At 31.2% G+C, this 26280-nt stretch overlaps 1 protein-coding gene and 1 long non-coding RNA gene across 3 annotated transcripts in view; one reads left to right on the plus strand and one right to left on the minus strand.

Moving 5' to 3' along the window:
• Positions 1 to 2336: 2336 nt before the first annotated feature.
• Positions 2337 to 26280, minus strand: part of LOC111512246 (uncharacterized) — a 134023-nt gene continuing 110079 nt past the window's right edge. For both annotated transcript variants that reach the window (XM_074185598.1, XM_074185599.1), the window contains 3 exons: positions 24968 to 26011; positions 10870 to 11347; positions 2337 to 5618 (listed from right to left, as the gene is read on the minus strand). In XM_074185598.1, the coding sequence (XP_074041699.1) occupies positions 5557 to 5618; positions 10870 to 11347; positions 24968 to 26011 (1584 nt within the window). In that variant the 3' untranslated portion in view covers positions 2337 to 5556. The remainder of the gene's footprint in view (positions 5619 to 10869; positions 11348 to 24967; positions 26012 to 26280) is intronic.
• Positions 4437 to 25443, plus strand: LOC141486995 (uncharacterized). Its single transcript, XR_012468156.1, has 2 exons — positions 4437 to 4577; positions 15886 to 25443. It is a non-coding gene; the product is annotated as an uncharacterized lncRNA (long non-coding RNA).

Below are 26280 nucleotides of genomic sequence, written 5' to 3' on the forward strand. Positions count from 1 at the left end.
AAATGTATTTTAAGGGCTTTCATATTTTCTTTACTTTGCTCTCTCTCAACTGTTTGAGGAAGTCGTTAATAACATAATTTTGAATTACATGAATCGAAACAATGTTTTCAGTAACAGTCAACATGGCTTCAGGAATAATAAATCGATTGAATCGGCTTCATACCACTTATTTAATTTCAAGTATACACAAGTTGATTTTAACAAACTGGTTGTGACACTCTTGCTTTTGACACAATATCTTCAGAAATTCTTGTAATTCAATTAGCAGACCAAGGCTTTTCAGATAATTTACTAAGCTGGGTGCAGTTTGCAGTTTAATAGTCAGTTGCAGTGGAGTATAATTAAGTCCCAAAGACGCAACACTAGGAGTACCTCAAGGTTCTGTACGAGGACCACTGCTATTCATCAACTTCATGAGTGATCTGATCTTTTTTCAGAATATCACAACTATGTTTGCTGATGGCACTGCAGTTATTGCGTCTGGAAAATTATCACAAAAAAATTATTACCGTAGTCGACAAATTCAGTGTTTGGTGTCAACGCAACAAACATATTCCGAATGAATCGAAATCATTAATTAGGGGAGACTTCAGCAGTGATTCATACATAGTTAATGGTATTCAGTCATCACTAACGAAGTTGTGTTTTTAGGAACTGCTTTGAACAAACATCGAACCTGGGGTGGTCATCTGCAACAAACTTATTCCTGAAGAAAAGAGAATTGAAACTTTCTATTTTTTTTACCACTTTTATTTGTAACTAACGTTACTGCAGTAACAGTACTGCAGTAGAAAGTTTCAATTCTCTTTTCTTCGTTTGTTTGAAGGTGATTGACAATGTTTCGTGATGAATTTCACTAGTTCGGACTTCCATTGTCTATTATATAAAATGATTTGAAATCCCTGAAACAAGTAAAAAAGAATAATTAAAAAAGAATAGTTGAAAATAACAATTATATTAAGCAACAATAAACCAGGTTTATTGTTGCTTAATATAATTGTTATTTTCAACTATTCTTTTTTACTTGTTTCAGGGATTTCAAATCATTTTATATAATAGACAATGGAAGTCCGAACTAGTGAAATTCTCTTTTCTTCATTATGGAATGGAAACCCAACAACATAATAAAAATTATTTGGAATTTAATAAAACAGTTTTTGCAAACAATTTTTGAACATCAACAAACCGAACATTTAAAGCAAACATGGCATCAAAGCATCCTGCCCATCTAGATGGATTCATTGTTTTTAATGTTACTGAATTTGATGATACCCCGGTCTCTTCTTTATTGTCAGATATAAAACTAGATAATACATTCCATCGTTTAATTCTATGGCCCAAAAAGTTATAAATTTGTTACACAGTTTCGAATGATATTTGTATTTCTATAACCTCTTTTACTGCATCATTTGATGCCAAATTCAAATTATGAGCAATGCAATGGACATAAACCGCATTCGGGTTGGGATTCTCCTCTGACCTAGGCCCCTTCCGGCTTGGGGCCCGTGTCATTTTGCCGACTTGCCACCCTGTAGTTACGCCACTGTTGGCGGCATAAAAATAATATGAAAAATAATCAGCTTCATAAGGTTAACTACATGCCAGCTGTCACAGCTTCATTGGTTAATATAGTTGAAGTAGCTAGCTTAGAGATTATTGGAAAATGTGAAAACAAACTTGAACTTCTTTAAACGAGGGCTATTAAATATTTTTAATCAATAATGATATTTTGGGGGTCAGGATATATCAGAAGCAATAAAAAACAGTGAGAGGTAATCAGTGCTCCTAAATTATTTATATTAAGTGGGTTTGATTATTGTTTGAGTTCAAATATGTGGATGAATGTTCATCATAAATATAAAATTAGTTTTAAAGCAACGATATTCTTCACAAAAAGGCCATGAACTAGTTCAGTTCAAGTAAAATCATATCTCCTGATACTATTTTTTTTGGGAGATTTGAGTTAAATGACCGTTTATTAAAAATTGTTGTTTGCTTCATTCATAAATTTACTGGTTTACTTATAACACTGATTTAATTAAACAGCGATTATCTTTCAATCGAGAATTCGAGCACTTTACTACTTGATCACAAATTAGTCATGTTTTAAGTGGATGTGTCTGATTAACGGCATGGCAGACTGTCAATCTAATATATTTGATGCTGATTAGTTTGATTAACCAGTGTTCTATTTAATTCTATAAAATTTACTATTTCTTGGTCGACGAACTATCAATAAAATCATACAAAAGCATATCAAAGAGACAGCATATTATATACTTGGAGAATATGCGGTAAATGTTGCTGAAAAACGACAGGAAAATCAAACGTACTACTTGAATAAATAATTGTATATTCAGAAAGCAAGTATTGTATTTTATGTGTAAACAATCTTTAAAAATGTAACAACTTAACTGCTTTTAAAAAAGTTAACTTGACACTAAAACAGTTTACTGAAAATATTGTCGAAAAAAATATGAAGGTGTAATTAAAAGTTTAATTCAAAAATAAATATCTAGAAATTAATAATTTTCTTGAGGCATTACATTGTAAAGGAACTTTAAATCATATAATTCATCTAGCTCAAGATTATTCACTTTTTACAAAATAGACTGTAAAATAAAAAATAACCGAAATGAATACAACAAAACAACAACTATTATACTTGTGAGTTTTAGATTAATTTTGTCAAGGCTATAAGCTGGAGACCAAAAGCACTTGTTGGATTTTTGAAGAAAATTGAGTTGGTCATTACCCTGTACATGTTTAAAAATGTTCAACAATATCTCACTTGCTTGAAGTTGATGTAAAAAAACAATCACTGATCAACTATTCAAATATTTAAGTATATCACAAAAAAGCAATGTGCAACAACTTGCACCAAATTTTAAAATTATCATCCTAATATTTACTACTAATGAATACCTCTCAATTTTCTTGAAACTTCTAAAACATATAGAAGCATTGAAATAAGAGCCTTGATTTTCATGAACTTAATGAATTAACAATGGTATCATTATCAACAATTTACAATTTCAAAAAAATACTTGTATATATATAAAATCTAGTAATAGGTCCATCTAGATCGTCTAAATTTCCAAAAATAACTGTTTCAGCCATTATTGTAATTCAACTAAAATATGACTTAGGTGTTAACTATTTTACATAAAGAAGGCGACGTTACGCAAGTTGATGCAATTTGAGGACCGAATCAAATTGCACAACAGTGACAGTATCAAATGCACCTAAATATTGTTTTTAAATAAATAAACATAGTTAAAGAGCAGGCTTTAACATTGATATCTATTTTTAGTACTCAAATAAACCCAGTATGTTTCTGTTCCATTAGAAAGAAATCTTCGAAATGAGATATTGCCATTTAACAAAAAAAATATTCTCAAAATATGAAAAGTGAAAAAAAAAATACAAATGATATGTTTATCAAAGAACTTCCAGAAAAACATTCTACAAAAATACTAGAAATAATTGCGATGGCTGTTTTACTTAGAACCATTGATCTGTTCAGATTGAAGCCATAATTGAGATGAATTTCAAATTCAACAAACTGGTAGTTGAATAAAATTTGTGAATTGGATTTTACTAATATATCAGAACTTGCCTGCAAACAAAATAGTTGAAAGTTAAAAAACTTATTTTTACAAACAGTTTCTGCTGTTAATATCTCTGCTAATAAATTAGTAACTTTCAACAATTCTAATGTTTAAAAAAAATGCACTTGATTCTCTACAAATTATGGAATGTAATACACAAAAACATATATTGTTACCGAAAATTTCACATATATCAAAATCAGTTCTAATTACAATTTTGTACTTCACCTTTCTAGTTTGAAAAATGTTGCTACAAAAATAAAACTTTCAATGACTATATCTTGTATCTACTTGTCCGTCATGTATAATTTTGTTGTAACTGCTTCAAATATTAGAGCAATTGGCTATGGAAAAAGTATAGATATTTAAAGCAATTCCAATAAAATTGACAGGTGTGAATGAATTATTCATTTTATAAAAACATTTTTACAATTTTCAGTATTAAAATCAACATACTTTTAATTGTTACTGTTATTTTATATTTACAATATCATTAATGTAATTCCTAAGAAGGAGTTAAAGGCTTTTTTTTTAATCGACAGCTCAGTTGAAACTATTGATTATACATATTCGACAGTTGGAATTTTCAATTATACATATTCGACGGATTGAACTGTCAATTACAACAGACAATTGACAGGTTAACTGTCAAGTATGAAAAATTCCCTGTGGCCCTCAACACCTTCAGTACCTATGAATATGACGAGAATAATGAAATGGTAAATTGAAATAGGTTCAAATTCATGGGTCCTATTCCCAATAACAGGCACAACCTTTCTACCAATATTTTTGTGATGAAAGCGGTAATACAAATGGAAATTATATTGATCACTGACTCCAGAAGTTAATATCAAAACCAATCATTTACACATACAACTATTTATTAACAAATTTACAGAAACATACTGGGTGGAGCCAAAGAAAATAAAACCATCTACAGTATACATGAAAACACCTCTCAAGAAGGTAAGTATTTTGCAACATTATAAATTATAATCAGAGATGGTTTCGAAGTAGCATCAGCATATATGTTCATACGGAAGAAAGCATGCACGCATTGTTACATACATATATTTTTCCTATTATAGACACTTTTTACATATTTTCATATTTATATGATTTTTATTTGATTTTCCAAAGAAAAATATTTCAACAGAAAATAAAGGAATATTATCACCGTCAAAAAAAATTATTCATTCAACTGTTATTTTTATTGAGTATCATGCATAAAAACTCGACCAGGAATGGAAAACGAAAGTTTGTATTTTGCCAAAGGTCTATATACACTTACTTTCTCTAGAAGAAATGAAATACATTTTTAAATCCAATTATCTAGTTTAGAGAGCATCATACACAAAGAACAAAGCAGTAAGTGATCCCATACATTTGAAATGTGGACATGTTTTTTGGTTTGTTGAACTTTTCAAAGGAAAAATACAAATATTCTGTTCCATACCACATTCAGGCATAAATACACTCTTTATATATTGACATTAAAAAAATAGTTATTTTTGACGATATTTAATTACCTCTATGTCTATATAGTCGAGTTAAATAATAAATAACATGTTGCATAATGAGTTAAATAATAAATAACATGTTTCCTATGGCTCCAAAATGATATTTACATTTCGGAGCCGCAACTGTTAACTTTTTCGTAATATTGCTGGTTGGTCACGAAATAAAGAGTCCACATTTCGGAAAATTCGAGATTTCCTAGAAAACATTTCTTTACGACGAAATTTATTCCACGATGTTTTATATTCTATTCATTTCAATAAAAAATAATCCACCATATTTTCGCATGCCCATATCATAAATACACTAGATATTTATTAAGTTTTCCCGGTACAGCATTTATTTGTACAAACTTTTCAGTTTTCATTTCTTTGACTAGTATTATCATTTAAAATGTTGAAGTACACTATAACTCTTCCTTCCAAGATTAAGACTCCTCTTGGTAGTACTGTACTTTACCATTTGATTGGTTGACTATCGCTTCCCATGCTGAAAATAAAGAAATTTATTAATACATCGAATGATCTCTAATCACCAAATTGTGATTAAATATTGCTACAAAGTTTTCAGAACAGAAAATTGTGATTATTAATTTTTGGCTCTTATTGTTACGGACAAAGTATGATGGGAACTAGTTCTAAACTCCAGACATCACCACAAAATGGCAAATGAGACTTTGCCGAAACACTGTCCATATGAGATTGAAATTCACTTTAGCGCCTGCTCAAAGATTTTATCGCCCGCCTGGCGATAAAGTAGTCCGCGGGCGCTAAAGTGCTACTTTACGCCCGGTCGTGCATAAAAGTTTTTATCCGCTAAAAATTGTTATAAACAAATGCGTTGTTATAAGATAATTTAATTTTTTTTAAAACACAATCTTTGATGTATATCGTTTTTTTTATTACTTGAAAATGGATTTGTTGAATAACTTTTTACATTTTTTTAATCACTTGTAATAAATATTGAGGAACCATTTCTTTATCGTAATTTATCCTGCTCTAAAAAAATTGGTTATATTTTTTCTCTTTCTACACAATGTAACAAAATCAGTATTTCTTGAGAAAAACAAATCCAAATTTTCTATCGAATTTTAAAAATTCTGTTCTCCTTTACTCATCTGGTTTTTTATGTTTGAACTTAGCCATATTTTTTAGCCATCAAAGAGCAAAATAACTTATGATAAGAATGGTTCCTCAATACTAAATACAAGTGTAGAAAAAAAAGTGTTGAATAAAATTTAAAAAAATCATGTTCATGTAGCTTCCAATCATAAAAACTGGATCGAAGGTATGTTCCGGTTGGTTTCAAGGTTTTGCCGTGGTCTTCTTTGGTTACAATCTCCAAACGTTTCAACTGCAACTGCGGCAGTCATCTTCAATGGCGTGGTCAAAGTACTCTTCTGGAGGGATGGATGGATGGTATTATTGAAAAATAAAATCAAATAAAAAAAAACATGTGCGTCTCGGAACGCCCAACAGAAGTGATAACTTGAACAAATCTAAATAAGCCAATAAGCTAATTGTTACTTTTGTAGGATTAAATAATGATAATAATAATGTACATACACAAAATTAGTATCATCATTTTTATTTTCACAAATAAAAGAATATTACGTTCTTGCTGGTTAGATTCTTTTAATACTGTCAACAGTATATGTCTAACGCACACTGAACACTAAGCGTCTGTTCAACGAGACAGGAGGAGTCGTCTTTCGCTGATGTATGCGTGAGAGAAATTGAAGCAAAACAAACTGGCGCCGTTACGCGTTAGGTAACGAAGCGGTTTACCCTCACATAATGATTAATGATCAATGAATAATGAAGCATTTCAATTTTTAACCTAAGTAAAAAAATTTGAAAAATAAAACTTTTTTCATTTTTCCAACGGGAAAAATTGCTCCAAAAGGAAAGGAAACTCTCAGATTTGTTATTCAACAATTATCGCACTTGCAATATTCCTGTTCAAGTAGAAACAAATTGATAATTAACGAATGTGACTGAATTTTTTCAATTCTTTGTGGCCGCGGTGGTAGTGCGTCCATCTCACGATCGGAAGGCAGTGGGTTCGATTCCCGCCTCGACCAGATATTTTTCTCGAGAGAATTTAACTGGGTGAAGCTGGGATGATTCTGCACAAGTTTCTCAACTTCTGAGAGCGACAGCTGATTAACGGAAAAACATATTTTAAACAGATTTTTGAACAGATACCTAATAAGCTGAAATTATATTACTTCACTAAAGGTCCAAAGTTGACATGTCTTTCCCAAGCCAAAGAATCAGTTTTAGGAAAAATTTCCAACCATCTGAAAAAATTATATGAGAGCAGTTATTGAAGACAGAGCCGCCCCACCCTAATATAATAATATACAGATGAACGTCGAAATAATATTTTAAACGGTTTAAAGTTGGCGTGCCTTACCCAAGCCAAATTACCAGTTTTAGAACGTATTTTCAACCCTCTGGCTTGGAGCAAAAAATTTTTACGCGGCCTGCGATGGTCATTGTTGAGACTTGGAGATATAACCTTCGTCCTCGCAGTCAACACAAATATCACTGGTGCTGTCTGCCGCAGTAGCAGATGAAACGTTTGGTACTCCAGGTTCCATTCAACCACGGCTCACCAGCCAGGATTCTCTTTTCTTTAAGTATGACTCCGATGGTGTAAGTCTATGTTCATAGGGCCTTCACAGACTCCGGCCGTTCAATTAAAAGAATATCTATTGAAGAAAACTGTTACCTGACAGCTAACAGGTCTACAATTAAAAACTCAAAAATTACAGGATTATGATTGAATTTGAGAGAATGATCATTTGAGAAGATTCCAAACAACTTGTGCGATTGAATGTAATTTGCTGATGAGACATAATTCACGTTCTTTCCTTCTTTATGATTTTTCATTTATTTGGATAATATTCGTGATAAACCCTACAAAGCCATAGCTTAGTAGAATAAAAAATTAAATGAACAAATTATATTTCACGAATGAGGAATAGTATTGGAGATACGAGAATTCTGACGATTCCAAACAACTTTTCCAAATGATTCTAATAGATAAAAAATGTCTAATATGTTTTTCTCGAAAACTAGAATAGTTTGTTATTCTAGTGAGCAATTATTTATTTATACTTTTTTGAAAACTATACACAGTGAAATAAATTTAATGGGACTTCAAACAAAAAGATACAAGACGATCAAGGTCGAAGTGAAAATCGTGTTCATTTTTGTTTTCAGTAATATATTATTTGAACCACAAAACTGTTTTATAATCAAGTAAGAATTCACAATGAAAAAAATGTTTGAATGGGCCTTCAGATAAATATTCAGATGTTTCTGAAGTTGAAGAGACATAATGTAGAAAATAATCAAAGTCAAATTTTCATTTCTTAAAAAAAAAGTGTTTAAAATGTTTTTTCCGTTAACCAGCTATCGCACCCCTAAGAGCGACAACCCTCAGAAGTCGAAACTTGTTCGAACTAAGGACTAAGGAGGTCTTACCTTTTAACATGTGATTCCTAACACATATTGTTGAAAATACTACTCGAAAGTTATTTTAATTTTAAAATCTATCAAATGTAAATTTTGATATCCACAGATGGAAATTCGAAACTGATAAAAATACTGAATTAAGCAATTTCATTGGTTGGAAGGTTTCTTCGTATCAAAATGTTGAATAATGAGGTGCTGAATGCCAGACATTTTCTACTAACTTCCCGGGTCGAACTGAAGTGATAATGTTTCTATGAGAACTGTTTTGATACATTTTTTCGAGCTCATGAAATATTGGTGAGGAAGAAGAAATTTCCAGAAATAATTTAAACATGTGTAGTATTTGATAAGAAAATTTCACATCGCACTGAATTTCAAAATATTCAAAAATTTATTTAGGGCAAAAAAAGCTTCATCCAATTGAGATATTTGACAATTCAAGTTATTATGAATCCCATAACCATAAATCATGAGTGTTTTCTGAGGAGACTTTCCCCTCATAAACCACTATAAAAGTATTAAAGGAACAATAAAATAATAAATTTGACTTTATTGAAATGAATAAAAACACTTTTGTCTAAGCTTCATTGGTGGAAATTAGACAAACGTGTAATTTCAATTCAATTCAATTCAACAAGAATTATTTTCTTTCGTGTAATTCAATATTTATATGAAAGTAGCTGTTTCAGGAGGACTTTCTTTCAGTTTGTGTCTGAAAGTTACTTCTTTGCATGATCTACACATTCATGTATAGAGTTTCAAATTGATTACTTCCTTCCTTTCTTCGGAAGATTCTCTCTTCCTTTTTTTTGTATCAGATGGAGTAGTAGAAAGCCAAAAACTTTCTTTCCCAAAAAAATATTTCAGAATTGTTCAGGAAATATTTGTTTTTTCAAGTTCTACCCATCGATGGAAGAATATACAAACTAGATTTTCAATGTTTCTGCAAATGAAAAGCACAACCAAATATAAAATTTGGAATATTTCAATTTTTCCTGTATATTTCTAGAACCAAAAGATTTACTGGATTTTCTCAATAATACTCTAAAATAGACAAATTTACCACAATTTAATGAACTTTCTATTTTTGACCATTTGCAATTCCCATGCAGAAAACTAAATTTGCAGCCCTGTATATGTTTTTTTTACTTCAACCTGTTAAAAATTTACCAAATTTACAGGATACACAGTTCTATGTCAAATGCCTTGAAAAGTTATGGATGTTATGTGGTACTAAATAAAATTTACTTTTTCAAAACCATGTGCACAATAATGATATATTATTCAACGAGCAGAAAATGTGATCATTACTCGTGAGAATGAACTTTGTCGACGTGTAGTGTATTTCAAAATTAAATTGTCAGTTAAATGATATTATGTTTAAAATGTATGAACATATTTTAAGCAGGCAATTTCTCGAAGCTTCTTTGTGAAAATAAATGTAAAATTATTTTTTCAATAGTCATAGAAAAAATATTCATTATTATTTTATGATGGATAACTATCTAAATTTAAACTTATCTAGTTAGTAAATTCCCTATACTTGAAATGAATATACTGTTTTACAAATCCAATAAACTCTTAAACTCTTAAACATATATATATATATATATATATATATATATATATATATATATATATATATATATATATATATATATGTTTATGAAATAATCTACCTCAGAAGTAAAATCTTCAAAAATTTTGAAAAAACTTCTGATGAAAAATAATTGGATTATTTTTTATTATGGAAATGAAAATAAACGTATCTTCAAATTATATAAAATAACACCTGAATTGTGTGAAATTTATAAATGGTGTAACCATTGAAAGACAAGTAAAATAAAGGAAATGAACATAAACATCCCTGAAAAATAATATTAGATACTTATTAAATTACAACACACTTCTATTTCTGTTTCGTTTTCACAGGTTCTGAAACTCATCTTTATATTTTTTTATTTTTGTGGCGGTTTTTTAATATTTATTTTTCATTTTCATAACTAATATCTAATTTGATTTGATTCATTGATAAATCATCTTATTTTTTATAAGGTTACAATTCATATTAGGTATCTGAAAATGTTCCTATAATCAAATTTTTCTGTTTACTTTTGGGTTTCTAATTTCCATCATACAATTTGTCTTTGACTAATGTACTGCACATTAAAAAAAAAAGAAAAAATTAGGGTGCTGCTCCAATTGAGATGTACATTCAAAAATTTTAGTCACTTTATAAACTACAGACAACTCACCTGAACCTATGTAGTTGACAATCTTCTCATGATTATAAGATGAGTGGCTGAATATCTCAGGCGCCACGTATCTGGATATGAAATCCTCACAAATGTCTTCATTTAACAACTGTTCGTTTACATCGAAACCAAACACTAAACCAGTCACCTCCTTGTTTCCGATACCACTCAGAATAACGACAGGGGGTGGACTCTCATCACCTTCACTAATTGTTCTTTCACTATTATCACAGATGATACTATTTGAATGTATACTGTTAGTTTCATTTTGAGGTGTCAATGCTGAGGTAACAAATGTCTCCTGGGAACCAGGCGGAGACAATTGAGTATGACTAATTATCGGCAGGTTCTGTTGAGGCTGAGTAGGTGGTGGTCGGTTGAAAAAATGCATCTTCTCAATAGTCTGAACATCGGGAATATTCGGAGGTAGCATCTGGGCATTGAACTGAATAGATTCTTTCTCGTTTGAATGAATTATCTGAAAAAGGTATTTTAAAATGAATGATATCACTAATCTCATTAATGATGATGGTAATCTTACACAATCTATAGTTTTTTCTACATTACAGGCAGAATACAAAAAGTTGAGGCCAATAAAAAACTCTTAAAGGAAAATAATGTTCCTATCGTGATACCCAACAATTATTGTAACTTCTTACAATATACTGGACTTAATGAGTGAAACTGAATCTGTAGTCAAAGTTTGTTAATATTCATGTTATTAATAAAATGAATAAAATACTTCTTATTCAATTCAGTAGTCCTCGAAAATAATATATTAAATAATATAATATTCAACTTATTTCAATCTGAAATCATAACATAAGAGAGCACAAATTCTTCATTATATGGCTAGACTGATTAATATATATTATGCACATTTGTTCATTTTACAAAAAGTATTCGTAAGGATTATTTTTGGCATGAACTACAATATGTCTTGTAGAAATACTTTCAAACAGAATAATATTCTAACATTCCCATATGTTTATCATCTATACAAGTTATTATTCTCGACAATAAAGAAATGAATATACATTTATATAAAAATGGTAACCCTCATGAGTACAATACTAGATACAAAAATCATCAATTCAATGGAATATGGTTCACAAAATATGCTGGAGGCTACTTTTATAATCACTTTCTGAATCCATGAAATCAGCAAAAAGTTGATGAAAAATTAAAATCGACTTGAAAAATGTTTTGCTTCATCACTATTTTATTCATTAAATGAATAATACAACTTGAATACCAGTACAACATCCAAACAGCTGTGTAGACTTTTTGTATACTCCTTATATTTTATATTTTCAACGATTATTGCAATAGTGCACTTTCAGCTCAAGACTATTATTTGTCTGTGTATATTCAATGAATTACTTGTGTAAATGTTACATGTTCACAGCCAACTATAAATAGTAGTTTTCTAAGGATCTCATTCAGCTTTAATAAGCAATATTGTCAAAAAAACCTCTATTCACTTAGACACAAGGCTGTTCTTAAATGAATCATTAGAAAGTGTAGAAATATGTAAGGTAAATATATTGTATAGTAAGATTAATTATAAATTGTTCATTTTTTATTGTATTCAAAAATACAGTTCTGAACATAATAATTATAGACAATAAGAAATAATAAAAAATATGATTGGAACATTTTTCTAGTAATTGGCAAAGATTTTTTTTTAAATATCTACTTGAAATTAAATTTTTCATCGAAATTAGCATGCTATTATATTTTTTAAATATAGCTACTGGTTCTAAGGACCATTACAATCTGAAAAATTGCTTTATTCCAAGCTCTTCAGCAGTGTCTGTGAGATAAACGTAAATTCTGTATAATTTAACGCCATTCTATTCATAATGTACTGTAGTGACACATTATGAATAACGCCTTTCATTGCAGATCTTCCAAGTTTTTGGAACACATTTTCTATCAACAGCTTCAAAACTGAAAGTGAATCAGCAAAATATTATTCACTATCTTAGTTGTTAGATAATTTACCTAGAGATAACACAAGGTTAAACAATAAAGATATAATGATTAGATTGTTGTGAAAGTATCATAACTGGATACACTTCAAATCTGCAATAAACATTGAATCTGTGCCTTATTGTTCAACAAGTTTATTTATATAATTTGATAGGTCATTTATAACTTTTCAGGGTTTCCAACTTATCTAGTATCAGAACTTCATATTGATTAATATGATAATTAAATTTGCAAATACCTTAATAGCTAGTCTAACAACCCTTTAAAAATGTACATGACAGTGACAACCTGTATATTTGCAATGAAGGACCCATTTTCAGTTCATCAAATACCTAAATTTCCCTAAAACACAATTCTAAATAGTACACACCCAAAGAGTTAGGAACAAAAAATTAAAATATTTCATTTTTGGGCTTCTGTTCAACAATTTAACTAAAACTTCAAAATCCCTTCCTCTGGGCATCTGTCTGTAAACAAAACTACAAAATAACTCACCCTGTTGCTCCTCTACATTACTTCCTTATACCAGACATAATATTGAATAACTCACTTCAAATATTGTAATTTATTGCAATAAAATGGCGAAAATATCTGATTAGATATCAAACTCAGAACTGCACGTTTTTCAGCTGTGTCTACCTATATTTTAGCTGTTGGTTGTGTAAGTACTAGACTATTAATAGCTATTACAACTACTTCAAAACAAACAGTATGATGTCAGACAGAATATGTTCACTAATAGTTTCATAAAGATAAAGCTTCCTTTGTTGGAATTTGTGATAACAGATGAGTACAGACAAGGAAAATTCATTATTGATGGCATCATAATGTTATTCAATTTATTTACTATGGCTAATCTATCAGCTTTTATTTGGAAAGTTATAAATAGATTAGTTGTATTCAACTTGAAACAGCTGTAGCATCCCTATAAGCATTCATTTAAAAAAAAAGGATATATTATAGGTAATGATACACTAGTGAATATAAATGAAATCATGAAATCCTTTTAGGTTTGTAGCAAAACACGAGTATTTTCCCTTGATTTATTTTATACTAGGTTGGATAAATATTCTCAAATTCTTAATGTAGTGGAAGCTTCTTCAACTAGACAAAATGAACATGTAAAACAATATATGGATATATTGCTGCTGAGGACAGTATCCCACATGAAATATTTTTCATTATATTAAATATCAATTTTGAAAATTTTAATAAATTACGATGTATTTTCTATAATGTTATCCAATTTGGTACTGAAGAACCTTGGGGCAAGTGTCTTAAGGCGAAACATCGGTGTATACCAGTGAGGGTGACAGTGTTCCATGTAAGTGCAATTTATTACCATTCATTCAAAGTAGAACTCATGTGATTGATATCTGATTTTTATTCCACAACGAATGTTTGAAATACAAACTGAGTAGAGAAAAGTATCTTCTGTATAATTCAGTGTTCATATAGAAGTATTTGTTTCGAAAGACTTTTTTCTTTCGTGTAATTCAATGTTTATATGAAAGTAGCTGTTTCAGGAAGACTTTCTTTCAGTTTGTGTCTGAAAGTTACTTCTTTGCATGATTTACACATTCATGTATAGAGTTACTTATTATCAAATTGATTACTTCCTTCCTTTCTTTGGAAGATTCCCTCACCTTTTTTTTTCCAAGATGGAGTAGTAGAAAGCCAAAAACTTTCTTTCTCAAAAAATCAAAAAAATAATATTACTGTTTTCTCATTTGCCCATAATCTCAAAGACTCCACGCATGTTTTGCATAACATATTAGGCACCCAGTACTTGTCACGGGTGTCCATAGTAAATCCAAAGTTATTTAGATTCGCGCTTTTTACAAACACCGACATAGTCTACATTTTTTAATGTATATTCACCACAGATATTACAGAAATAGTTGGGATGGTTTTTACAAGGTAACTAGTACACAAATATGGTGAATAGCTGTATCTCAGAAACTAGAGATATTGTGAAAAATGAGAGGGTAAATTTGAAATCAGCAACCTCGAATTAGTAAACAACAGTCTTGAAATTCCAGGCAACAAAAAAACAATTGAATTTTTTCCCTTGTGTAATTTATTGAAAAATTATATGGAAAAATTGTACCTAGTGTCAATTACTGCCGTTGTTGGGGTTGCAAAAATGGTTAATAATGTAGTATTAAAGATCAAAATTTTGTCATTTTTTAGATATTTAAATGATTTTTTATTTCAAATGAGTATAATGTGCAATTTTTCACATAAATGTTTATGATAAGATATTTCCAAGTATCATATGAGAATGGTTCTAAAAAACAAACATTTTCAAGGGTATTGATAATTTAATTTTCATGACGCTATTTGTAAAAATGGAGGTCTGAAGAATATTTCTTTTTTCAATAGGACTTCATTTGGTAGTTTAATCAAATTTTTAAATGGATATTCATCATTAAAAAAAATCATATAATTTATTGTCTTCAATGGCAATATGTCCATGTCATAATGTGCCTTATTTTTGGCGTTCAACTGAAATTATAAATAATGTTGGAGGGCTTTTTTATTGTAAATTTTCTCTTCTTCCAGATTCATTTATTTTTATTGCTCAAGTATCGAATGCCTTTTTTTATCTTTTTTTGTTAACACTCCGATACACGACGGCGGTCTATTAGTTTCGGCAAAATACAATAAACCTTGGTATGTTTGAAATACATTTTATCAAGATCTGCTATCTTATGTACCTGTCAAGTAGTTAAAAAGGTACAATGTATACTTTATCTTATCATAATATCTTTTTTTGCATGTTTGGATTTCATATTTTGGCGAACGGAAAAAGTTTGCGTTGTTATTTTATAAGAATTATTGTTAGCAGACGCAGTGATTTATTTTACTAGTTTTATTTTGGTTTCGAAGTGTTGTTACTTTGAGCAATATTTTATGAAATCTTTTCATGGCTGTTTCTGTTCAGTTTGTTCAGTTTTTTCAGGTTTCTACTTCCAATTAAATCTTATTCTTTAGTGTTTATTACATATTTTTTTTTAGCATAATGGATCCTTACGAAAGGGAAATAGCACGTTTACAAAATTTGTACAAAATTGTATCTTCTGATGAGGGTACAATTTATGACTGATGATTCCATTGCTGAAGGAGAGGATGAGGTGATCGATCATGAGACAGATTCGGAGATTTGGAATTTGATCCCCCTACAAATGTCCGGACCAGGAGTGAAAATATTGTTTCACATTTGCCAGGTACCATTCGTGAGGCAAAAGAAGCTTAAACTTCCATTGCTGCTTGGGACCGTTTATTTAGTAATATTATTGAACTTGTACTGCATTATACAAACATGTATATTACAAGAGTTTCTCCTAATTATAAAGATCCAAATGATGCAAAGCCAACATCTGTAGCAGAACTCAGAGCATTTATTGGTTTACCCTACTTGGCTGGGTTAGATCATGTGTCAAAAAAAATTTTAGAAGAATTTTGGATGCAAGACGATATGGGATTTGAAATATTTGTTGCAGCTATGTCTCAAAGACATTTTATATTTTTGCTCAGAGATTCGTTTTGACGATAAAGATACAATTGCAAGATCTGAACTTGATAAGTTAGGTCCCGTAAGACTGATGCTTGAAATGTTCATAAATAATTCTTAAAGCTGTTATAGCCTTGGAGAATATGTGACATTGGACGAAATGCTTTTTGCCTTCCGCGGTAGGCGCAATTTTCGCGTTTACATTCCCAATAAACCAAAGAAATATGACATCAAAGTTTTCGCAACGGTTGATGCCAGAACATTTTATACACATAATTTAGAAATATATGCTGGTGTGCAGCCTGCTGGGACATATCAAGTAGATAACAGTACCTCAGCATTCACACTAGGGATCTGTCAAGATTTGTTTTGATTTGGGAGAAATATTACTATGAATTGCTGGTTTGTCAGTTGCGATCTCATCCAAATTTGAAGACAAAATATAGACTCACCATCGTGGGTACAATAAAAAGCAATAAAAGAGAACTGCCGCAAATTTTATCACATACTAAATATCGTCCTGTAGGTTCCTTTATTTTTGGGTTTGGTGTTCATATGATGGCATTTCCTTATGTGCCCAGAAAGAGAAAGAATGTGCTGATGATATCTTCATTCCACAATAGTGGTACAGTCGATCCAATAACTGGTAAACCAGAAGTTATTTTATTTTATAATAATACTAAATGTAGAGTCGATATTGTGAATAAAATGAGCTCCAGTTATAACGTTGCAAGGAATACGAAACGATGCCTTTAGTTGTGTTTTATGGTATTTTGAACATTGCTAGCATAAATGCATTTATAATTACCAGGCACAACGACCCGAATCAGAATCATAGTAAACAGAGAAGATTATTTATCAAGAATTTGGGCTTGGAGATAATAAAAGACCATATGCAGTCCAGAGCTACTATGTCAGGTTTACATTCCTACATTCGAAATGCAATAATAGCTAAACATATTGGAATCGGCACTAAAGAAAAAACTTCCCTCCACCCAACAAAGAGGGCACTGCAAGTATTGCAAAAAGAAAAAACTCGTTATTTTTGTAAATTTTGTAAAGCTTGGCTCTGTATGAGTCACATAATATTGAGTTGTAGAGAATGTGTTCAACACCGGTCCTGAGTCCGGTACTGTCAATTCACGTCAATGCAGTTGCTGCAGGATGAAAATTTGTAATATTTGAGGTTGTCCTAATAGACCACCCTCTTGTATCGATGTTAGTCTGTCTGAGGTCGTCCATCGGAGTGTTGATAACAATTGATAAGAGTTTTTTTTTTGTTTGATACATTACTCAATTCCTTTTTCCATAATGATAAACTTGTTCACTTCATCCACAAGTACAATATCAATGTGATTTCATAGGAACTAACATTAATGTATATGTTTATTATCTCTAGAAATATAACTAATATATAAAAACTCAATATTCAAAATACGAGTATATGAGAACATTTTTCAAGTATAAAAATGTTGTTTTTTAAATAGAACAATTAAAAATGAATCAAAACTTCAACAAAGTCTCTGAAGTATTTTGAAATTGGGAGAGTGGTCTATTTCCCATTGACCAAAATGAAGTGACACAGATTCCATCCAATGAAAAATGACTAAAATTTTTATCTCAGGTAATCAATTCAACAATTTGTAAATAGTATGTGAATATACTTTTAAGAAATTAGTTTGAAAAACGCCGCAAGGAATATTAGCACTATGAAACTTCAAAGAAAATGCACTAAGTCATATTGGGCATGGTATTCAAGCAGAGGGGTAAAATAAAGAATTTTTGGGGCCCATTTTTGCATAAAAGACTCACCGAGTTTGAAAACATCAATACAATCATAAATGTTATCAACGTATTTCTAAATGTTATTAGCACTTGTACAGAGTAAGAGATACAAGAAACATTCTTTTTACAAAATCAGTTTGTATATGTTCTTGTATGTAAAGTGTTCTTTGTACTGATTGATTTATTTTGTTTTACAAACTACAATTTTCAATAGGTCATGATTCCAGTACCCCAGTGTAATTGAAGTAAAATTGTGTTATTCAGCCATTGACCACAATAGTTATAAATAATAGCTGTGAACTACTTGATCAAAGTGCCCTAGTTAGTAGGACGTGAACATTTCAATGAATGGTCTTTCTCAATAGAAAACATTCTAGTTCTTGAAGGCCTGTCGAAGTGAGTAGACGATGGTGAGACAGATGTAACCTTAATGGCTAAAAAAATATATAGAAGAATTGACTGATACTTGATGAAAATCCATTATAAAGTATTCAAAAAACACAGTTTTCAATTGGAAATTTCACATTATAATGTGTTTTTTTCAATGCGATAGTGGCTAATAAAGCTAAGTGAAATTAGTGCTCAAAATTATTCGTTATATACAGATAAAAGAATGCCAAAGAAGTTTGAGATACATACGTTGACATAGACCTTTTGCTTAAAATTGGTTTAATGAGAAATCCAATTTCTTTACGTTTGGACTCTTGCGAACTGATGGAAACCTATGTGAACCAGTGATGGACATATCCCAGAAACTTCGAAGAACAGGATTTACACTCAGTGATGAGTGGGTGGTTCATTGTTATTAACCGGCTTGTCTGACCAGTTTTCCCCAATGGCACTGGCGATTGAAAGTGCGGGAATAGACATAACTACAGAAACATTTAAAACAAAGTTGATGCAGATAGATGTCACTAATAGTTCGACATTTTCAGCAAAAAAGTTGAAACAGTCTTCACGAGATGGCGGCACCAGTAAAGTATCAAATATCAGTGATTTCAAAGAGAGTATGTCAAAATACATCTTATTTACTAATGGGGAGTCACTGCCAGTCGAAGAAATTGGAAATGTAAAATTATATTGATTTGAATAAATAAGAAAATAGTGAATATTTTAATAAACAAGGCCCAGTATGTTTCCAACTTGATTACAAATTTGTTCTATGTGAGTCAGTTCATCAAAAATGGGAACCAAATCCTCTTCAAACAGTGCATGTTGCGAGATTTTCAATGCCCAAAATGAACTTATAACAATAACTAAACTCTCAAGTTGAATTATCAGAAAACAAGGCGAAATAAACTCTTCCGTCCTCGGAATCTGCTTCAACTACTTCAGCTCTATTGTATCGACGCCTAGGTCGTGTTAACTACAGGGATTTGAAAGCAATGAGAAATTGTGTGAAAGGCATGGATTTCAAAGATATGCTGTGAAGGTAAACAAAGAAGACTGCCTTTTGAACATAAAGATAATATTTCTCAGAAATAAAACATGGTGATTTGTGTGGACCCATGGAATCTCCATCTATTGGTGGTTTGAGATATTCTTTACTGCTGGAAGATGATTACAGCAGGATGAGCTTTGTCTACTTCCCCAAAATGAAATATGAAGTATATGAACACTTTAAAGTTTAGTTGAGAACCAGAAAGTTAGAAAAACTTTTCATACTGATAGTGGTGGGGAGTTGTGTTGTTACTCCATATACTCCTCAGCAGAATGAAATGTTTGAACGCATGAATTGGATATTAGTGGAAAAAAATCGATACGTACTAATCGATGCAGAATAAGACAAAAAACTACAAGCTGAAAGCATCAATTCAGCAAATTACCTTAAAAACAGGACAATAGTTGCAGGTCTGGGAGGAAAAATCCCATAAAAAATGGATCATTAAAAAACAAGTTTAAATAATTTGTGTATTTTTTGGAGTTGAGGTGATGACTCACAATATCAAAGGAAGAAGGGAAGTGGAATAAAAATTATGGGTGTATCTGGTTAGTTATGGAGACAGCGTGAAGGGTTACAGATTATACGATCCCATCACACAAAAAATAGTATCAGTAGAGACATCATTGTAAAGAAGTCTCAGAAAAATTCCTCAAATGAATTGATGACATATCCAATTTCAGTGGGGGACCCAGGTGAAGAACAAGTCGAAGAGACAGACCTGACAGATGAGAGTACAAGTACCAAGTCAGTTTGTTCCAGTAGCGATTGTGAATATATTCCAGAAGAAATCTTTGAAAGTACATCAAACGATAATTCGCTACCTAGGAGTTCAGCAAGGCAAAAAAAATAAGTTTTTGAAGACTATATTACTTACCTGAGTACTTATGTATTTTTTTATTGTCTTTATTGTCATATCGTTGTCTATCACTTATATAATTTACAAACCAATTAAGGATATTCCTTCTAATGCCAAAATTGTTCAGTTCTGAGATCAATATATCATGATGTACAGTATCAAATGCTTTACACAAATCCAAAGAGGCAACATTTTTTATTGTTGTCAATTTCAGTTCAAATTTTTAAAATGACAACCCTTGTTTCTGCCTCTGTATCTGTAGACCTATGAAAACCATACTGATCACTACATAAAAGATTGTTTTCTAGATGTTTGGTTAATCTTTTATGCATCAATTGTTCAGAAATTTTGGAAAAAACGGATAATACCGAGATTGGGTGGTAGTTATAAGGACCAGTTTTTTTTGGCATTTTTATAAAAGGCAATTTTCATATTGTTATTTATGTATTATACCATTTTGGAAAGATTTCGAAAAAATAAAGAAAAATATTGGTGACATTTCAGTGTTGACTGCTTTAAAAATATTTATACTAATAGCATCATATCCAGAAGCTTTTCTTGGATTCAAATATCCTATTATTTCTTCAATTCCAGGTAAACTTAATAGCCCAAAAAACATAGATGAGACACTTGAATGTTTTTATGTCACCTTGAAATAATTGGAATGGCAGAAGATAATTTTTTTCCACTGGCAAAAAAATTATCATTCATCATTTCACAAATTTCAGATAAATCATCAGTTTAATGATTATATTCAAAGTGATAATTTTTATATTTTTATTGTTGCACGGTATCTCATTGCATGAACCTTTGTTAGTATGCTTATCAGAAACTCATATTACTGATGATATTGCTCTTCATAAAATTAACATAAATGGATATGAGCTAGTACTTTGTAATTCATCCAGTAGACATACGGGTGGAGTTGCCATATATATCAAAAGAGGGTTGAAATTTGAACTAATTTTAAAAGATGTTATTTTCATGAATGTATCAGGATTGTTGTAAATAATACAGTATACATAATGTGTGTGGTGTACCTTTCTCCTGGAGCATCACATGCCGATTTTTTAGCATTCTTGGAAGAAAAACTAGAAGAAATAGTAAGTTGTGATTGTGATATTATGACAGTGGGTGATTTCAATCTAAATCTTAAGGGCACAGAGAAAACACTTACACCCGAAGAATCAAAAAACTAATTAAATTCATGGGACTGTATCAATTAGTGGACAATTATACCAGAATCACCAAGGGTTCATCTGCATCCATCGATTATTTCATAACAAATAAGTTGTTCAAATTTGAAGTATCTCATCTTCAAAGTGTTTCAGATCATTCTAATATTTTATTACCCTTAGGTAATGTCTTTCATACTAAATCAACTTCCACTAGTGTAAGGAGAGAATATAAATTTAATCCCAACTCTCCCTAATGAATACATTATGAAATAATGATTAATGAAACATCCAATATATTATTAGATGCTTGGACATATATAAAGCATTCAAAAGGAAGCATAACTTCAATAATTTCAAATTAAAAGTGTGGTTTACAGATGAAATCATGGCAGATCTAAAAAAACGCAAAATTCTCCATAAAAAAAGCAAAGGAGACCAAACTACAATGTGACTGAAATAAATATAATAGGTTCATTCCAACCTTGAGTCACCAACAGATTTCCAACAGTTTGTAAATCGTTGTCAATGCGCATGTCTGTTAAATATTGGTTTCTGATTAATTTGAAATTTCTGATTGGAACAGTTGATAGTTCAACTGAAGTTTGGCATGGAATTTCAACATATCCTTTAAAAGTAAATCTAATCAAGTGTATTTCTGGAGAGTAAAAGAAGGTTGCAGTATTTTATATCTCTATTCTATTTACTAATCAACATGGAACTAGGAGGTAAGTAGGTCATCACAATAATTAATTTGTGTAATTAAAGATGTTCATATTTTAGGTTCACTTATAGTTTACTAATGGTTGGAAACTCACGTTGGAACACAATCACATTACTGTGTAGAATCCTGACTGTCAGAAACTGCTTCTGACGCTGGTTGGAACGAACCTAAAGTAAGTCCTAATTTCGTTACCAAAAAGATACGAATTGGAACTAAGAAGTATTATGAATCAAAGATCGATGAAAATATAGGAAACAGTAGGGCCATGTGGAAAACACTGAAAGGTTTAGTAGAGGGAATTAGAAAATAAGAGTCCAAAGGTATAAAATTTGATAGTGTTCTCATAACAAATGAAGCAAAAGTAGCAGGATATTTTAATTCGTTTTCGTTGAAAGTTCGAAAGACCTTACCGACAGTATAGTACCAATGAATGATTATAATCATGTTCTCAGTTATATTATACCAACAAATGAGATACTTGGGCAATTTGAAATATTGAATATGTGCGAATTAAAAAAGATAATTTTTTCCCACAAGAAAAATAATACAGATGATAATGGAATTAATCTGAATATAATTAACATTTGAAATACTGGGAAATCGGTTTTTGAACTTGATAAATTTATTGTTAACCACTGGAACATTTCCTGGTGGTTGAAAAATTGACATAGATTTTCAATTATTGCGGCAGTTGTATTGCCGACAGCATATGCAGGAATAACTTCTGTGAAGAATCCTGCACTGACACCTGTCGGATATAATCCAACGCCCTTCGTGGTATTAGCCAGGGGAGTAGTTGTTTTCTGATAGGTGTCAGTCCATTAACCTACTGTGTAAGGAGTTGAGACTGGCCTGAACGAATTGTTCTTAGATAATTTGATTTATAGCCAGTCTTCAAGTATGCCCACTGACTATATGTGAAAGTTTTCTTTCCTTATACGAGGAATTGGGCAAATTTCGGATATGCAGTTGGTTACCTCGTTCATAGGCAGATGGGGCGACGACAAACCTGTTATTTGTTGTATGCTTCAGCTTAGTTAGAGGAATGATACTCTGACGGATTTCGATTTTCAATTATCGGAAATCATCGTCTTTATGTTGATGATATACACTACCTTGCACTGACAAGTGGCCAAACAGCCCGAAACCGGTCTGCAAGTGTGTTCTAATAATTGAAAATCTATTGCGGCAGTTGTATCACCAACAGCATATGCAGGAATAACTTCTGTGAAGAATCCTGCACCGACACCTGTCGGATATAATTCAACGCCCTTCGTGGTATTAGCCAGGGGAGTAGTTGTTTTCTGATATGTGTTAGTCCATTAACCTACTGTGTAGGGAGTTGAGACTGGCCTGAACGAATTGTTCTTAGATAATTTGATTTATAGCCAGTCTTCAAGTATGCCCACTGACTATATGTGAAAATTCAAGATATGTGCTAATTTCATTCCAGAATGGAAAGAAAGGTTCAAAACTCAACCTTTTGGAACATTTAGAAATCAATAGATGTAAAGGTGATGAATTCATCATATAGAAATTTGTCAGGTAGTAATGATTCAAATTATTATAAAAGCACGACACAGAATTTGTTCATACAGTATAATGACGTCTGAAGATGCTATTGTATAGCGAAATACTTGTCACAGTTTTCTAAACTTTCAATAGAAATCTCACATCAAAGTGTGTTTTATGAATACATTATAATGGATTTTCATCAAGTATCGGTCAGGTCTATTATATTCATTCCAGCAATGCACGTTTAATTGTAAGGACTACTTGTTAATCTGCATGCATTTGTATTTCATGAAGGGAGGATTAGACGCTACAAGAGGTTTCGTATAAAAGTATTCGATGTCATCGTTTCAAAAGGAAAGATTTGATTTTTGAATTAATATTTCAACTGGAAGTTGAACATCTTCAGTCAAATGACAATTATCAAAAACATACCTCAGATTGAATAAGAACATAGGCTTTCACGACCAGACTCACATTTGAATAGAACAAAATATGGGCTAATAGGCCTTAGTCGAAGTGATTATTTTCAAGGCCTCCTTGAACGTTCTCACTTCATTTTTCTGAACAGTCACCTCAAAATCCACAATATTTTGAAAAAATGTAAAAAAAAATATTACAAGTGAACCAGTAATATTTACTAAGAAACTGAAATTTTGAAAATATTTCCAAAGATATGATAGATCTGACCAATTCTTGATGATTTTCATTATAACATATCAAAAAAACATACTTTGATGTCAGATTTCCACTTTGGAAACTTTCAAGTGGAAATCTCACATTGAAGTTTTATATTGACACATTTCCAAAGTTCTAGGGATTTTAAGATAATTCAGTTCATATATTTCACCTTATATAAACACGCTACTCGCATTTAGTCCTGCATGAAGACCACTGTACAGCAAAAATTGCAAGTGATTTTGTGAATTGATTTCTGAGAAAATTATTTGAAGGATTATCATCTAGTATTATACAACTTGACTATCCATACATACTCATTATTCTCTTGAATAGATAATAGTTTCATACAGCTGATGTGTTCAAGGTCACCTGAGTCAACATCATCTAAATTAAAATGAAAAATACTCACTGTCAAATCATTCTGGATATCATTGTTGACGATACATGTAGAGTTCAAATCACCAACTTTCACATTATTGTTAATTTTAACACTTTTTACAATGTTTTTATCACTTGGCGAACTATTTTTAATCTTACCACTAACAGACATATTTTTAAAGTTCGTCTTTTCCACCGAAATGTTTTTGACATTATTTGAGATAACAGGAAAACTTCGAAAATTGTTAACATCTGGTGGCACAGAAGAATAACTTTTAGAATTACTGAAGTCTGTTGGTATAGAGGGAAAAGACTTTGTATTTTGAAAGTCGGGTGGGCTTGTGGGACAAGATTTGACTGAACTGTTATCTTCTGCAGGCATTGAAGGTGATATTTTTGAATCTTGAATTGCAGGAGGGCTTTTAAGATTGGGAGTATCTGGCGGTATGACCGAGCAATTTTTGCTGTCATCAACATCAGGCAGAAAGCTTCTATGAGTATCTGATTGTATGCTAGGAAAATTTTTCATGTTGTGTACATCAGGGGGTGTTTTCAAATTATTCACAAAGAGAGGTGGGACATTTTTAACATCATTTATCACCGAATTTAGGACTAGAAGTTTCTCAGCACACACTTTCTTCGTGGTCTGTTGTATCACTACTGGTTTTAATTCTGTTTCAAGTTTAGGAGACTTTTCCTTATTTGAAACTTTCTCTGGTTTTTCAGGAGTCACTTTTTTGTCCTTTAGTTTTTCACTATTCTTTGCAATATCTGCATACGATATTGGTACGTTCAACCCGTCAATAGGCAAAGAATGTACTGATTCTGCATCAGATGAATCGTTAGATTTTTCACTGTGTGGAGCCGAACAAGCAGACTTTCCTCGTAGATCAGGAGACGGGGCACGATTAGAATGTTTGGTGTTGGACTCAAAAGAAGAATTTTGCCTGCGACCACTACTAACACTGTTGCGCCTCTTCTTACTCTTCTTCTTTGGTTTTGTGACTACCCAGTTATCTGCTGTCTCTAGATTTTCAGTGGAGGCATTGCTTGACAGAACTTGAAAGGGTGGAGGCTGAAACAGTTGAAATATTTATTGTAATATGTTGCTTATGGGTTGGTTTGCTATTAAAAAATTATTCTCTTATAGAGTATTCACAAAAAGTTACTGAAGAAGTGTTGGTTCCAAATTGTTGTAAATTGAAAACTGTTACCAAATTATTAGATTAAGACTTTCAGCACAATGAAATAAACTGGGGAAACAATGAATAACACATACACACACAGACACACCATGGATTCTCCAGAAGATGGCCGAGTCTCCTTCTTACCATTAACCTGAAA

The sequence above is a fragment of the Leptinotarsa decemlineata genome, unplaced genomic scaffold (assembly GCF_025532065.1).
Source record: "Leptinotarsa decemlineata unplaced genomic scaffold, Ldec_3_MD MMD2_tig00078346_RagTag_RagTag, whole genome shotgun sequence".
Classification (NCBI taxonomy): domain Eukaryota; kingdom Metazoa; phylum Arthropoda; class Insecta; order Coleoptera; family Chrysomelidae; genus Leptinotarsa; species Leptinotarsa decemlineata.